Source organism: Lepisma saccharinum, chromosome 2 (assembly GCF_977018435.1).
Source record: "Lepisma saccharinum chromosome 2, izLepSacc3.1, whole genome shotgun sequence".
NCBI lineage: Eukaryota > Metazoa > Arthropoda > Insecta > Zygentoma > Lepismatidae > Lepisma > Lepisma saccharinum.
Window position 1 is genome coordinate 8732760 of NC_139230.1, and position 17491 is coordinate 8750250.

Consider the following 17491-nt stretch of genomic DNA (forward strand, 5'->3'; position numbering starts at 1 on the left):
TTCCAACTTGAAATGCACTTTTTGTTATGGAAATAGTTTATGTAGATATTTTGATTGCTTGATTCTATGCATGCTTAAGCGACAGTGTTCGTATACACACACCAGTATATTTAGGTGGTCACATGTTTGTCAAGATTATTTATTTAAGATAATTTATTCTCCAGTTTTTTTCTGTCAGGTGTCAGTGTTGTATCCCTTAATACAATAATGTTCATAGATTCCCTAATTCTGGTTGTAGTGAAACAACATTTATAAACATTTGTTTAAATGTATTATTTACAATATTAAACTTCATATTGAATATTATGGGAAAATATACATTTTGTATAAGTTGCATATTCCACTTTTCTTAATGATATCAAGCCTCGTTGATGGCATACTGGTCCGTTGATTTGTAATCAAAGGGTCCCAGGTTCGATTCCTGGTAAAGGCACATTGTACAGTGATTCAGATCCCACTGTAAAGTTTAGATCAGACCCAATTATCGTATCTGAGCATAAAGTGGACTTAAAACATGAAAATAATAAAAGTAATGCTCAATCACATTATACCCTGACAGCACTTGTTTGACAATGTGTATATTGATGCTTATATAATATTTGCTATCTAACTTAGACTATTTGTTTCAGTAATTTATTAATTGTATGCAGTGGTCAGAAGTAGCGAGCTACTTGTAGCGTCGCTACTGTAGCTAGCTACAAAATTTGTAGCGGTAGCTGTAGCGACGCTACATTTTGAAAATTGTAGTTGTAGCGGTAGCGAAGCTACAAAATTTCTGTAGTTTGCAGCGAAAATTTCGCTACAGCTACATTTTTTTCTCAGCATTTTGAGGTGAATTTTGAATGTGGCAACAGCGTCAGAAAAAATCGACAGTAACCCTTAATTTTGCAGGAGGTTCATAAAGACAGTCTATTGCATGGAGATACAGATTATCTAGATTGTAGATTATAGATATCTGCGTAATTTATTTAATTAGTATATGAATAATTCAGATAGCCAGATAACTAACTGACATATATGAATATATTCCTGCTAACAGCTACGTTTTTTTAGCTGCATCGTTATTTTGGGGAGAAACATGCCTCGTTTGCTGCACCACTGGAAAAAAATGCCTCGTTTGCGTCACCCTCGGAACAAATCCCGTGGATATTCATGGTGTAAGAGATACCAAAGTGTCATTAATTACTGTGTGAGAGACAACTTGCAGTGCAAAAACGATCGATGAATGTCTACTGCATTGACAAGGGAATAGTGCCAGCAATAAATGGCTCAGTACGTTAACAGCATTGATCATCCAGCGTCAGTATATAGGATCTCACCAGCAAGAAATTATTGTTACATGAATGATAGAGTTTCTGGAATTACAGTTACATGAATGATAGAGTTTCTGGACTTACAATTATTTTCGCGATAGTATTTGTTCACAAATTTTAAAATTACAATACGTTTATAGCACTCAGGTTTACACGACAGTTTCCTCAATAATTTTATCATATTGCAAAAAGTATGTACGAGTTATTGACTTTCCTGCAGAAACGACAATTTTCTTTAGTTAATATACATAGTTTTCAAATTTATGTATTTCTCCTACTTTTGCGTCACTTTTCTGTAACTTTTGCTAATCATAACATCATCATCATCATCCTTTGCCATTTCCTGCCTCTTACTGGGTCGGCATAGAAGTAAAGCCTCTCCATTTTTTCTTGGTCTTTCACAATTCCTCTCTTTCCACGGTGTTCCAATCTTGTCCTTTTCTCCTAACACTCTCCACTATCTGCTCTTTCCACCAACATCTTGGTCTTCCCCTTGGCCTTATTCCCACTCCTTGTGCATTGTAAGCTCTTACTGGTAGTCTTTCTGCATCCATCCTCTTCATGTGTCCGAACCATCTCATCTGTGGCTGATCTATCCTGTTCTGAAGCTTCACCACACCCACTGCCTGTCGGATCTCCTCATTTCTTATTCTATCCCTTCTAGTCTTCCTCAAAAGACTCCTTAAAAATTTCATCTCCACTGAATGCATCTTTTCTTTGTCTCTCTATGTCATTGTCCAAGTCTCTGCTTTGTACGTAATTATTGGCACACAGTATGTGTTGTATATTACCTTCTTGCATTTCATAAGTACATCCCTGTTCCATATTAATCTTCGAATGCTTTGATATAGTTCACCACCCATTTGTCCTCTTCTGTTTACCTCCTCATATATTCTTCCACTTCTCTCAATCATGACAATGAGGATGAATGGTTTATTTAATTATTATCTTATCTATAGTCGCTTTCTGCCACTTTTGGCTAATTGTGAGAACGAGGAAGAATGATGAGCAGTGCGGGGAATGGAGGAGCAGGAGGATCCCATCCTCCCAACTTGGCATCTTTCCTAGTTTTTGTTTTGAGTCCATTTTATGCATAGATAAGCTGATCGAGACTGGACCCTAACCACTATGTGCCTCCACTGGGTATCGAACCTGGGGCCCCTTTTGTAGTCAAAGGGCTCCAGGTACTTTTCATTCAAAATGCTGACTTCATATCAGTCTATAAAAAATGAAATATTTATTCTCAAGAAAAATATGTTGATGTGAACATAAATACGTAATCCTACCAAATTTTATTTGTGTATAGTTGTAATAATTAATTTGTGTAACACCCTAATTGCAATATTCATATATCAAATTTGAATTGATATGCCACTTGCATAGGTATGGTATTCTCAAAAACTATAGTAAAAATAAGTAACTGAAGTAACACTGCTATCAAAATTATCGAATGACTGGAATCATGATAACAAATAACAGAATTTATTTACCAGTAGTAGGGGATTTTTTAATACCCATATGGTTGTTTTCATTTTTTTTATGCAGATGTAGCGCAAAAAGTAGTGAAGTAGCGAGTAGCAAACAGGAGTAGCGTAGCGAGCTACTTTTTGGTAAATGTAGCTGTAGCTGTAGCGAAGCTACATTTTGGAAGAGTAGTTGTAGCTGTAGCGAAGCTACTTTTAAAATTTAGCGTTCTGATCACTGATTGTATGTGTGTTATTATTTCAGAGGCCATTGAAAAATGCAAAACTGTAGAAGATATTCTTGAAATATTGAAGGCTGGGACGCATTTGTGGAAAGTGCGTTCTTTCAATAAATGGTATCGCCGAAAGTATTATCTAGATGACAAAAATCTGAAGCTTTGCTATGACCCATCTCACAAAGCACCATGTTATACTGTAAAAACAGAGAGTGAGTATATTTATTCATAAATATAATTATTATGAGTATTCTGTTGATTTAGTATGAGATGAACCAATAATTTAATTTTTAATTTAACTTGCTGGTTTATTGATGGAATATTTACAATCTGGCACATACTGTTAAAACCAGTGACGTTCCCAGTAATTTCCTGGAAAAGTGGGGCGGGGGTTAATGGAGGTTGGCTTATTTTATTTCAGTGCTATAATTTATATAATTAAATCTGGACCAGACACAGTTGTTGTAACCCCCCCTTGACTTTCATTTGGACACCCGACTGCTTAAAACAACATGTTTAAAAGTGAAAGAAATGTACTTGTTAATGTAAAGGAAAATGAGGTTACACATTGTACAATGGTTCAGAGACCCCACTTGAAACTGTAGGTAGAGTCCTCAGTTGCCTGTCTGAACATTAAAAAGAAACCTCGACAAAAGTTTTCTGTGATAACTGTCCATTCCCAACCGTTGATGAGAAGTGTCTCATAAGATTTTCCTCTTGGTTCAATAAATTGTCATTCTTTTTTTGTTATTTACGTAAATTTCGTAACATCTATTTGATGTTATTTTCTTATTATTTTCATAGTTGAGATTGGTGACATATTAGAAGTAAGGAAAGGATGGAAGACAGACACATTCAACAAAATTGGCAGCAAAGTAGAAAGGAAGATGAACAAACAACCTGGCAGAGCTCCAGTTGTAGAAGAAAAGGCATGCTTTTCGATAATCCATGGAACTACAAAAGAAAGTCTTGATCTTGTTGCTCCAAATGAAGCAGTTTGTGAGAGTTGGGTACGAGGATTAAAGCATCTAGTCACTGTAGTCAAAGGATTGGAGCAGGAAAGGAATTACGACAGGTAAGAAGGGTACTTCTACATAACAAAAGTTCATTTTGTACAATTTTCTGTAACACCCTGTAAAGTAAAATCACTTCTTGTGGAGTCTAGGCAAAATTTGATACTAGTGTACACATGCCCTGTATATTTCTCCAAATGCTAGTTGCCTGCTCCATGCAGGGGTGCTTACAGGGAGGGGGGATCGAGTTTTTTTTGGGGGGGATTTTTTCCCTTCAAATACTATAAAATTCAACATTTATGTATTTTTCCAAAATATATGTAAACATTTTACACCTTAAATGCACAATATTTAATCCATTAGATGAAGAAAAGAAAGTGTAGGGTATTATCGATGGGGAGGGGAGAACTATCCAACTCTTACATACTAGGCCTTAATTGACATGTGGGTTCTGGGGGATTCTGAATTAAACATTGGGGGGGGGGGGGGCAGTATCCAACTCTAGGTCTTAAATTATGATGGATATTTTAGTTAGAGGGGGATTGAGCATTAAATTGAGGGGCTATCCAATTCTTGTGTAGTACTATTGTCTTAGACTGTTGCGGGAATTCCGGTGTGGAGACAGAATTAATTTTTTGGAGGAGGCAGTATCCACTCTTCAATATCAACAGTAAGTCTAAAATTGGCATGGAAATTTTGGTGGTGGGATTTAGTATTAAATTTAAAGGGGGATTTAGGAAGCTCTTGATAAAGTGTAAAATTTTAGATTGTCAAGGTATTTCTATAGAGGAGATAGAGTTCAAACATTAAATTTTGGATACTATATTTAGCAAAATGGTATCCACACGTTTTTGACCCCGAATGTGCTAAAAGAGAAGCTGGAAAAGACTAAATATCTCGGGTTCCTAAGAAAGTATTGACACCCCATTAAATTAATATTATTGAAAGCCTACAATGAAATGGATGTAAACATTTTCTTGTTCGTTCGCAATGGTGTGGTGCAAGAATGCATGTTTGGCACTATACTGAGGTGAATGTGAAGATTTATACTATAGCTCCATAACAAGACACGAGCAATATTCTCAATATTCATTAATAACATCACTTCTTAAAATATAATGCTTAGTTCATGATGGATGCGGTAAATGCGGTTTAGATTTACTCACATGGAAATTCAAAATTTCACGTGAATAAATAATGCTTAGTGTTGGTATACTGCTTAATATAAAGCAGGTGCATCATTTGGATCAAAAATATATCGAATCTGCATTTCTAACTTCTTGTCACAGGAAAAATTTACTTTAACAAGTTACATTTGTACTGAAGATAAAATCCACGTAATTATTGTTTTGGGTTACTAAAATAATTATATTTACCCCAAGAAAATGGGGGGAGTTCTTTTGAAAGAAGGACGGTATTATATTTTTTGCAATGAGCTTAAGAATTTCTAGCTAGGGTTCTGTAATGTCTCGTGAAACAATAATTGAATTGGTCATACGGCTGGAGCATGTTATTTGGTTTGCCAAGGTTGAATTTTTTATCTTTATCTTAAGTTGTGTAACAATTTGTGTTAAATACTCAAATTGTAAGTTTTACAAACCCACTTACAAACACTATTTATATGCATATTTACATAATTTAATTTACTACATTTAAGCAATCAATGTGCTAGATTTAAGTTTTTTCAAAAATCAAACAAAAAGTATGGACAGTATAACATGGTATTTCATTCAAATAGACCAATTATGTATTCATCCAAACTATTTTGGGGGAGTATGATTAATTATTTTAGGGACGGTCGATTGATGGAAACCCCTGTTTAGGGAGGAGGGGCAGATCAAGTATAGTGTTCAGTAAAGCTAAGAAAAAGTTACTTCCAGTAGATACGCTGTCGTAATTAAATACTTTGTGAGGATTACAATGATTTGGGGGGGGGGGTAATGTGTACCCCTGGTTCCATGAAAAGTCTTCATGGACCAAAGCTTCAACAATTTTCCAAGCTGAAACAAGGAGAGCACCTTTTTGTGCACCCTCCTGTTCACATAAAGTGCTACAACTTCTGCAGTTGAAGTTTGTTCCACTATGTTAAGTGGAGTGTACATATGATTGAATTTGTTGAATGAACTAATCTTCCTTTGTTTCTGCTTGTTAGGTCCTGCTTTATTAGGATTGACATAAACAGTAATTTTATATAATATGTGTAACATATGTGTAATCTACAGTGCCTTGAGTCGGGGGGGAACTGGCAGCACTGTCAGAGCAGATGGCTGAGGGTGAAGGTGTGGATCGGAGAGAGCGGCCAGATTGCTTGTAGAAGTCTTGTGATAATAAAGTATGTTGTTGACTAAAGGAAGTCTTTTTAAGAGATAGAAGACCACGAGACATGGCGCAGTCGTGTGGAAATGTTGCGAACCGAAAATAAAACTCGGGCTTCAGACAGGCGGAAGAACGGGTGAGTTGAGTGCCTACGTGTGAATTTTGTTCGCCGTCATGGAATCGGCCAAGATTCCCAAGGAATTGCAGCTTTCGGGTAATCTAAGTGAAAACTGGCGTCGCTTTCGACAGAACTTCGAAATATATATGAAAGCGGCAGGGCATAACACGAAGTCTAGTGACGTAAAAGTTGCCATATTACTTAATGTAATAGGTGAGGAGGCTGTTGACTTGTTGAGTACTTTTAGTTTGTCGGAAGAGTCCAAGAGTAATTATGAACACGTTTTGCTAGCATATGAAAATTACGCAAATCCGAGAAAAAATACTGTGGTGGAGAGGTATGTTTTCAACTCTCGTGTACAAAGTGAAGGAGAGTTCTTCGATAATTTTGTAACTGATCTCAAAAAACTGGTAAAGTCGTGTAATTTTGGTGACCAAGCAGATAGCGTGGTCCGAGATCGTATAGTTTTGGGTGTTCATGACAGAAGCCTACAAGAAAGAATGTTACGAGAGGGAGACTTGTCACTCGAAAAAGCTGTGGAAATGGGACGTTCAGCAGAAAGAAGCAAGCAACAAGCAACCACGATTCAGAATAGGAATCCAGGTATGAATGCTGTGATGGTCGTGAAAGCCCATAAGGAAGAAGAAACTCGTCCACTAGGAGGTATGGTAAATCCTCATAAGTTGTACCAGAATAAGACGAACAGGAATAAGAAAAATGAAGAGGAAGTATATCAGTGCAAGAGGTGTGGTTATAAGCATAAAAAAGCAGCATGCCCAGCATTTGGTAAGCGTTGTAAAAAGTGTAATGGGTATAATCATTTTGCAGTTGGGTGTAAAGTGAAACAAGTAAAAAATGTGGAATTGCAAGATGACACGTCAGACAGTGGTGGTGAGGTGTTAAGTGTTACTGCTGTATTTGCAGCAAGTGGAAGTGCAAGTACCCACAATAAAGAAGATGGTCGGAAGGAGTGGTTAGAAAAAATAATGGTAGAGAATGAGGAGATTCAGTTCAAACTAGATACTGGTGCTGAAGTGAATGTGATGCCACTAAGGGTATTGAGTGAAATTAAAAGTAAGGACAAGCTAAGGCCAACAAGGGTGGTCATAGAAAGCTTTGGAGGTGCAAAAATTCGTCCATTAGGTGTGGCAAAGTTAAGCTGTGCGTCACAATTGTCTGAAATGGAGTTAGAGTTTGTAATAATTAAAGATGAGTTCAGGCAATGTAAGCCAATATTAGGTGTAAATGCATGTGTCAGCCTAAATCTAGTGAAAAGGGTGCAGGTTAATCCAGTATTCGCAAGTGACAAGGTTGAGTTCATTGAAAGTAATAAAGATGTTTTTGAAGGAGTAGGTAAATGCTCAGGTAAATTAAGAATAGAAATAGATGAAAATGTAAAACCAGTTGCTAAGCCTCCACGAAGAGTACCTCATTCATTGAGGCCTAAATTAAAACAAAGCTTAGAAGTGTTGGAAAAACAAGGTATAATAGTTAAAGAGGAGAATCCTCAAGCATGGGTCAGTAATTTAGTAATTATTGAAAAACCAAATGGCTCACTAAGGTTGTGTTTAGATCCTCAGGATTTGAATAAGGCCATTAAAAGAAACTTTGTGTTAATACCAACAGTGGAAGAGTTAAGTGCAAGGCTAAGTAACAAGTCACTTTATTCCGTACTTGACTTGAAAGATGGATTTTACCATGTAGAGTTAGATGAAGATTCAAGTAAATTGTGTACCTTCAATACTCCTTTTGGGTGCTACAGGTTTACTAGATTGGCATTTGGTTTGTCAATAGCACCGGAGTTTTTTCAGAAAATCAATGAAAAGAATTTTGGTGATATTTCAGGTGTAAGTATATACTTTGATGATTTGTTAATCGCTGCAAAAAGTGAGACTGAGCATGATATAATATTGCAACAAGTGTTAGATAGAGCTAGAAAGTTGAATATAAAATTCAATCCAGCAAAAGTACAATACAAGGTCAGTGAAGTGAAGTATGTGGGTCATGTGTTTTGCAAAGAAGGTATAAAGGCAGATCAAGAACAAGTCAAAGCCATTATCAGCATTGAGGAACCCCGAGGTAGGAAAGAATTACAAAGAATTCTAGGTATGGTGAATTACTTAAGTAAGTTTATATCAGGTATGTCTACTGTAACAGCTCCACTACGAGAACTTCTTAAAGATAAAGTTCATTGGCAATGGTTACCTCATCATAGTCAAGCATTACGGAAGTTAAAAGACAAGGTGTCTACAACTCCAGTGCTAGCCGTGTTTAATGACAAAAGGAAAGTTGTCATTCAGTGCGATGCCTCTAGTGAAGGGCTAGGGTGTTGCTTATTGCAAGAAGGTAGACCAGTAGCGTATGCTTCTCGTAGTCTAACAGAGACTGAAAAGTCATATGCTCAAATAGAAAAAGAAATGTTAGCAATTGTGTTTGCAGTAGAAAAGTTTCATTATTACATTTATGGTAGGCAAACTGAAATTCATACAGATCATAAGCCATTAGTCTCTATAATGCAGAAATATGTAGCAAATGTTATGTCAAATAGGTTACAAAGGATGAAGGTGAGATTGTTGAAGTATAATCTGAATGTGGTGTATATTCCAGGTGTAAATATGCACATTGCAGACTTGTTGTCTAGGTCGTTCATAAAGGACAAAGTACAGAGTGATCCATTCTTAGCAGAAGTTGTCCATAGTGTAACCAACCATTTGCAAATCAGTGAATCACGAAAACAAGAATTTTGTGAACACACCAAAAAAGATCCAGTTCTTTGTAAAATAATGGAGTACCATACAAATGGTTGGCCAGTGGAAAAGAAATATGTGCCGGATGAAGTAAAAGTGTACTACAAGTTACGTAGTGATATTCATGTAGAAGGTGGATTAGTGTTTTTGGGACATAAAGTAGTTGTACCATTAAACTTAAGAGAAAAGGTTCTAATGTTACTGCATGAAGGTCATTTTGGCATTGCTAAAACTAAACTGAAAGCAAGAAAAGTGGTATATTGGCCAGGGCTAGCAACAGATATTCAAAATTTAGTCCAAAATTGTAGAGTATGTGAAAAACATCAGAGGTCAAATTGTAAAGAACCATTAATCTCGCATACTATTCCAGAATTGCCATTTGAAAGGTTAGGGGTAGATATTTGTGAGTATGGAGGTAGATCTTATCTAGTAGTTATGGATTATTACTCTAAGTGGTTGGAAATTAGGCCACTAAAGTCTAAAACATCGACAGAAATAATAGATAAACTGAAGTCTATATTTGTAACTCATGGGATTCCACAAGTTGTAGTTGGTGATAATATGCCTTTTGGATCATTAGAGTGTAAAAAATTTGCAAAACAATGGGATTTTAATTTTATAACCAGCAGTCCCAGGTATCCGCAATCAAATGGACTTGCTGAGAAAGCTGTAGGAATTGCTAAGTCATTGTTAAAAAAATGTAATGAACAAAACAGTGATGTGTTGTTAGCTCTTCTAGAGTACAGGAATTCTCCTGTAGCTGGTTTAGATATAACACCAGCTCAGATGTTGATGAGTCGAAGAGTAAGAACTAGGTTGCCTATTCATAAAGAATTATTAAATCCGGAAGTACAGTTGAATGTAAAAAAAGTACTAAAGGAAAAACAGGATAAATCTAGGAGTTACTATAATAAGTCAGCTCATGAAAGACCTAAGTTTAAGCCTGGTGAAAACTGTTTAATTCAGAGGGATAAGGTGTGGGTACCAGGTCAGGTAGTTGCAAGTCATGATTCTCCAAGGTCATACATGGTTAGAGATGAAAACAATCAATTGCTTAGAAGAAATAAGGTACATTTAAGAAAATCTAACAATGCTCCAATTTTTAAAAATGTCATAGATGATGAACCTTGTCATGTCAAGACATCTGTAGTGTGTCCAACATATGAACCTTGTAATGTCAGAACGTCAGTAGAATCTCCAAACTCTGTAAAAAGTGGAACTGAGACTGAAACAAACAGCAGTAAAAATATGTATGTAACCAGGTCTGGTCGAACTGTAAAACAGCCAGTCAAATTTCATGATTATGTTTAGTAATTTGTGTATAAGGAATTATTGTAAAGGGGAAGATGTAACATATGTGTAATCTACAGTGCCTTGAGTCGGGGGGAACTGGCAGCACTGTCAGAGCAGATGGCTGAGGGTGAAGGTGTGGATCGGAGAGAGCGGCCAGATTGCTTGTAGAAGTCTTGTGATAATAAAGTATGTTGTTGACTAAAGGAAGTCTTTTTAAGAGATAGAAGACCACGAGACAATATGTATACTTCTTGAGAAATTTGGGAAGGGCTTGTTATTGTTGGAGGTATTGTCTAATTAGTCTGAAAGTTCAGTAAAAATATGAAGAAATGAAATTGTGTGTGTCAAATATATAATTTTGAGTTGACTTTCATTTTTCAGGGGGCGCATGGCCCCCCCTTTGCCCCCTCCCCTTCCGGACACACATGTTGCTTGCTGACACGGTGTGTCAGTGTCATCTTTGCTGTCTCTCAACCAGCTGATGATGACTGAGATGGAGTTGAAAGCTGGGACAAACTCTTAATGTGGGTTGCATCATGCTATTATGTGTTGTTTTAATTTTAGAAATGGACTTGGGAGAGAAGTTGATTTTTTTTTGTAATTAGTACTGTATTCAGACACATCCTCATGTAGTCAGATTTCTCCATGGCAATTGTGTCAAAGGCGGGAAGGGGAGGGGTGTATATGGATATCTTCTGGGTATGGTCTCTACTCATGGACGTACGCAGGATTCTTTCCAGGGAGGGCCAAGCAAGGTAATTTTTTCCCAGGGGGGGTCAAAATAGGCATATTTTTCCCCATACTGGTGATACCCCCTCAAAAAATACTATTTCAGTCTGATGTTTCTTCCACGAATTTATAATAATTAACACAAATTGCTGTGACTGAAATGAAATTATGTGTGAAATATATCATTTATAAGACATTCATTTTCCAGGGGGGCGTGCCTCCCCCCCCCCCCTTCTGGACGTCCATATGTCTACCAAGCAGTGAATACCAGACGAAGTTATTCACCTACATGTTTCTCCCCTTTGTACTTTGCACATTTATCTTCTTGGTCTCAACTAAACTTTTTGGATGACAAAATATTGGTCTAGAATAAAAATGATGATAGCTAAATTTTAGCTGTTTGCTGCTATTAATGTAAATTTGCAGATATTATTAAGGTGCACTTGAAATATGGTACTTTTAATTTATTTTTTGTTAACCTTACTTGTAAATTATTGATGATGATTCAGAGATGAAATCGAAAGCTTGAAAGAACTTCTAAAATGTTTTTTATCATGCTGTTTGTGTGTTTTTTATTGTTTTTAACAAATATGTTGCTGGCACATGATTTAAGATTTTTTTATTGTCATATTGTAAATTATTTTTACTTTTCAATTATTTGGAAAGGACCATGTGAATGACATTATTTTAACAATTGTGTAGTTGCCGTTTTCAAAAATGAAACGTTATGTAATTACTTGCTGAAAATTAATATATATTTGGATTTTAAATTTTTAGGTGGTTGAAGAAACAATTCCAGGAGGCTGATGTAGATAAAAACAAAAGCTTGAACTTCGAGGAGTGTTTGAAGTTGCTGAAGCAGTTAAATGTTAGCATGTCTAAGAGGATAGCAAGAGATTTCTTTGAAGTAAGTTGGCAGTGTAGATGTTTTGTTGTTTGATGCATTATGAAAAACTAAGTCTCACATGGCCAAGTGGTTAAAACTCTCATCTTTGGTATGAGAGGTTGCAGGTGCGATCCTCAAGGGACTCAATGTTTTTATCTTGATCCAGTATTGTGAGGAAAGTTGGGGGAGGTAAAAAAGTGAGGTAGTGTTCCCCTGTGCATAGCACCACGCCATGAAGGCGTATAGGGGGTGTGGGGGTAACGCCCCACACTTTCTTGATCCGGTCGTGAGGTGGGGTGATGTGATCAGCATCACGCCCCTAACTGTCTTTACCCCCCAGGGTTTCCCCCAGGTACCCATGTTATTCGACGCTGGGTGGGCACCGGGGCCGCTTCCACCGTTAGAAAAGTTACCGGATTTGAACCGGCCGGGGATCGAACCCGGGACCTTGAGCATGGTAGTCAGACGCGTTACCGACTGAGCCACCAAAATATAAATACTAGCAGTTTCTGCTCCAAGAAATAAGATAATTAGAATGATGGTACTTGATGTGCTGACCACATCTCATCAAATGACTGGCTTGTTGCAGTGTGTTAAGTGGTCTAATTTCAATGTTGCTACTTTAGTTCATGGACTCAAAGCCCAGCATGGGCATGGGTGTTATTTGTGTGTGTCAATTTCATTATGTCATCACTTATCCCAATCATCGTGATTAACTAAAAGTGGCAGAAAAGTGATGGTAAATAATAATAATTCATCATCATCTCTTCCAGTGAGAAACAACTTGGCTGCCCCTTCAAAGGGATCTTACATCACTGATTTTAATGTATATAAAAAAATCCCAGTATGAGAATAGCAAGAATGGGACCAGAGGCCAATAAATGTACTGTGGTTATAGTTTCATTTTATGTAATTCAGATTTTAATATATTAAGTGAAACTTTGAATTCATCTTATTTATTTTCTGCAAATCCAGCGAAAAGATGTAGCATAAATACTGAAGTCTCAATAGAATATTGGTGAGGAATGGGGGACCTTCAGTACATCATTTTATATACCTGGATAATGGATATCCAGATTTCAAATTTTCCAATATCCATTTCAGATGCAATGGATAATCTGGATAGTACAGATTTGATGAAGGATTTGTAGAAACTTGTAGAGTGAAATGTGAAAACGATGAGTTAAAGAATATGTGGATAGCCTGTAAAAGAGGTAAATGATAAAACACTCTGGATAATGCACACATTCAGATATCCAGACTTTTCAGACAAACTGGATATCAGATATCCAGATTTTTCAGACAAACTGGATATCAGATATCCAGACTTTTCAGACAAACTGGATATCAGATATCCAGACTTTTCAGACAAACTGGATACCAGATATCCAGACTTTACAGACAAACTGGATACCAGATATCCAGACTTTTCAGACAAACTGGATACCAGATATCCTGATAAAATTTTATCTGGATTTAACCATCCCTAACTGATAGTCTTGTCTTTCGTGCAAGTGGTTTGATCTCCCTAAAATTCCAGAGAAAAGTATTTTGGAGAAAAGAAGTAAGAGTAAGCAGTGGACAAGAAGACTGTAACAGTGGCACTAGAATTCATATACTGACCACTAAGTTACCTATGGGGGAGGGGCTCATAACCCCCAATTTGGCCCAGTATTCCTAAGAGAAAGAATTTCAAAGGCATGAAAAGATGGTAAAATCTTGGCTGACTACTAAAAAATGGTGTATATGTAATCCCCTTCTTTTTAAAAAATCCTGTGCATGCCACTACCTACCCATTAAAATCAATTTTGCAGATATTTAACCTCAAAGGGCTGGTATGTATGTGTTGGTATGTATGTGTATATGTGCATGCTTGAGTGTTCATACGCATTTACCTGAAGAACAGAAAAAGAGCTAGTTGGGTGAATATCATCAAAATGGAAGGAAACTGCAAGACACTCACCAGACAGTGAAGCAGTTGATATTTACTGCCTAGCCCCATAATCAGCAGAGATACGGTTTCATCCAGGAGAAAATTTTATCCTAATTTTCATATTCTTCAATTCCAATTATCTCTTGACAGTTCATTTTTAATCCAGTCCTGTAAAAATGAGAAACTCGCAGCTCAAATACTGTCATGAAAATTCCACTGTCAACATGACATTTTCTGCGACTTCTGCGTAAGTTGCTCGTAAGATCTGGCTGACTTGGCTCGAGTTTAAAAACCCACCTTCTCTTAAGATTGGACAAATCGAGTAGATGTCAAACTGGTGGTGTGAAGTCAACAAGATAAATTTATCATTGTTTGCGTTTTTTAAATCTGTATTAATTGTATATTTTAATGGCAGTACTTCTGATTTTAAACAAATTGTATTTCTTGTTTCAGAGAGCAAACACAAACAAGAAGGAGAGAGATGGAGAACAAGTATTAGATGAAGATGAATTTGTGAAATTCTTCTTTGATCTGATGGAGAGGCCGGAAGTCAAGAATCTTTTTGACAAGTATGTTACCTTTTTCAGCAGTCATATTCCATTAATAGCCTTATTAAATTTTCTATTTATTTCTTGCAGTCCTTGTGTACTTCTTTTGTAAAATTTGTGCTTTACAGTAGATAAAAACATTCACTTCAGATTTTTAGGTGTCTGTGGCAAATATATGAGGGGTTCAGAGCACAAGTGGCGTAACTCCACTTTTTGTGGAAATTGAGTTACATGTATAACTTAGAACTGTGAATGTGAAGTTTGAACATTTCAGTGATAGAAGTAAGTATCTCCAAGGTTTCAAATTCTTGCTCATGGAGGCATCACTATGTTTGTGCTCAAACAGCTAAACATATACAGGGAGGTTATTTCAGTCATTTATCGTCGGACCGTTGGCTGCTGAGCGCCCCCTTCATGCAACAGTTCCCGGCAAATTGACTTACAGGAAGTCCGTAACCGAAACAGTTTGCTTTGTAATGTTTCCACTTTTCACAATTACAGTTACAATTACAATTGAAATAAGCATGCACCTTGTCGCAAGGATGCTGGAAAAGGTTTCCTCCAAAATACAAATATTTCTGGCACCTTATTTCTGACATCTAATCTTAGATTAGACATCGCTACTTTATCCTCAGTTGACAGAAAGGGAAGACAGCATCCCGGCACATAAAGCAAACCGAAAGCGTAAAATGATATTTAAAAGTAATAATAATTATGATGGGAGGACACCTTTTCCAGCATCCTTGCGACAAGGTACGTGCTTATTTCAATGTAATTGTAACTGTAATTGTGAAAAGTGGAAACATTACAAAGCAAGCGGTTTCTGTTACGGAATTCCTGTAAGTCAATTTGCTGGGAACTGTTGCATGAAGGGGGCGCTCGGCGGCCGACGGTCTGACGGTAAACAACTGAAATAACCTCCCTGTACTAAGTTAATTAAATGCACCCTTTTCTCAAAACTGTCTTGAATGGAGTTACGCCATTTGTGCTCAGAGCTCCCCATAGCAGAGACTGTAAAATAAAGTGTCACTGTGTCTAGTTAGCAATTGTTCATTTAGCTATTCAGATTTGGGCAGTTTTAGAAAGTAAGTTATTTTTTTATAAACATTGTGTGTTACTATCTCAAATTATTTCAATAGTTCAAAATAGGAATTATACTATTTTTCATTTTACTTATCTGATTGTTATTCTTACAGGTATGCCCAAAATTCCAGAGAGATGAGTTCTACAGAACTGTGTCATTTTCTGCAGAAGGAGCAGAATATGCCAACCATTACAACAGATGAGTGCCAAAGTTTAATTGAAGCTTTTGAACAATCAGAAATGAAAGAAGATGGAAAGATGTCACTTTTTGGTAATTATAAATAAAACAATTATCAGCACTCCTAGCACAAAATATTCTTGCTATTGTAGTTTTTGCTAGAATTCTTTATAATTGTGTGTTTTAGCAATGAATAGCATGAGCATTTCTTGTTTGCATATGTAATCACTAAAGTGTAGTACAAAATGCTGCTTGCTCCATGACTTACTAGATGCATAAATTTGTTGGTTTTTTCATGTAAATATGTAAGGTTGTCCTCATATTGAGAAACTTTCAAGCAAAGGAGAGTGACTGATTACATAACAGTTTACCCAACACCAAAAATTCTGAATTCCAGTGAGGGGCGTGGACATTCATTTGTACTTGTTTTTTCATGTACTAATCATCACTGATCTATAAATAGAAAAATTCCATAAAATAACCAAAATGTAAATACGAGAGCCATTTTTCTTGTAGTGGCAACACTGTTGGTTGTTGCTGGGACAAAAGACTATCAGGTCTTGTTTAGTCTTGTACTACGATTGTGTGTAGGTGTTTGGTGCTGAATAGTACTGTTGTGTGGTAGTTAGAAGACGTTAAAGTGAAGTGTGTGTATAATACCTCCCTGAACAATGTTCAAGCGTGAAGAACAGCTAATATTCATAAAATTTCAGGTTGCACATGGAAGGAATGCACGGCAAATTCACAAGGGCTTATGCAGGGCATGTGGGGACCATGCTATAAAGTATTGTACAGTCACTGACACTGCCGGTTTGTAACGATTCCATTGAAAGTCAATGTATTCATTACAAGCTGGCAGTGTCCGTGACTGTACATGTCTAACGCCGATCATTCTCCAGCAATCTGCGAAGTGCATCAAGATGGTATTGATCTCGCCACCATGTTTCTTTTGTGACTGATTCACGACCACTTTCAAATGCCTTGGCCCATGCATTTATAGAAAAGAAAAAGCCTGGAAAGACTACTTGGAAACATCTACCCCACTGAAATATGAAGACTACAGAAAGAAGAGGAATGAAGCCAAAGAGATTTTCAAAGAAGCAAAAGATGCATCTTGGGCAGAATTTGGAAATGAGGTAGAGGAGAATTTCAGACAAGATAAGAAGAAATTCTGGATGATGATCAAGAACATCAGAGTGGAATATGGCAAGAGAATTAGGAGTGTACGGAAACGAATTGGAAACTGAAACGGGAAAAGTCCTAGAGGTATGGAGACAGTACTATGCAGAAAAGTTTAGGAAAGAAAATAGAGGAGAAACCAACCAAGATAATGAAGTATGTGTAGGGGAAGAAGAGATGGAAAGAAATATAATAGAAGCAGAAGTAAAAGGTGCAATGAAGAGAATGAGAAATGGAAAAGCAGCAGGATGGGATGAAATATACCCAGAGTTTATAAAATATGGAGGCAACGTGCTAAAGGCTGAATTAACCACATTGTTTGAAAAAATATGGACAAAAGTGAAAATACCGAAGGATTGGGAGAAGAACATTATAATACCCATTTATAAGAAAGGAAATACTACTGACTGTGGAAACTATAGAGCTGTATGCCTCTCTTCGGTAGTAATGAAAATA

General features: G+C 36.7%; 1 protein-coding gene across 5 annotated transcripts in view; it reads left to right on the plus strand.

Annotated features, from left to right (window-relative positions):
- The window catches only part of LOC145983907 (1-phosphatidylinositol 4,5-bisphosphate phosphodiesterase delta-4-like), a 207290-nt gene that overhangs the window by 118211 nt on the left and 71588 nt on the right, over positions 1-17491 (plus strand). For all 5 annotated transcript variants that reach the window (XM_083117023.1, XM_083117020.1, XM_083117022.1 and 2 more), the window contains exons 2-6: positions 3042-3224; positions 3817-4087; positions 12006-12135; positions 14501-14616; positions 15792-15949. In XM_083117023.1, the coding sequence (XP_082973149.1) occupies positions 3042-3224; positions 3817-4087; positions 12006-12135; positions 14501-14616; positions 15792-15949 (858 nt within the window). The remainder of the gene's footprint in view (positions 1-3041; positions 3225-3816; positions 4088-12005; positions 12136-14500; positions 14617-15791; positions 15950-17491) is intronic.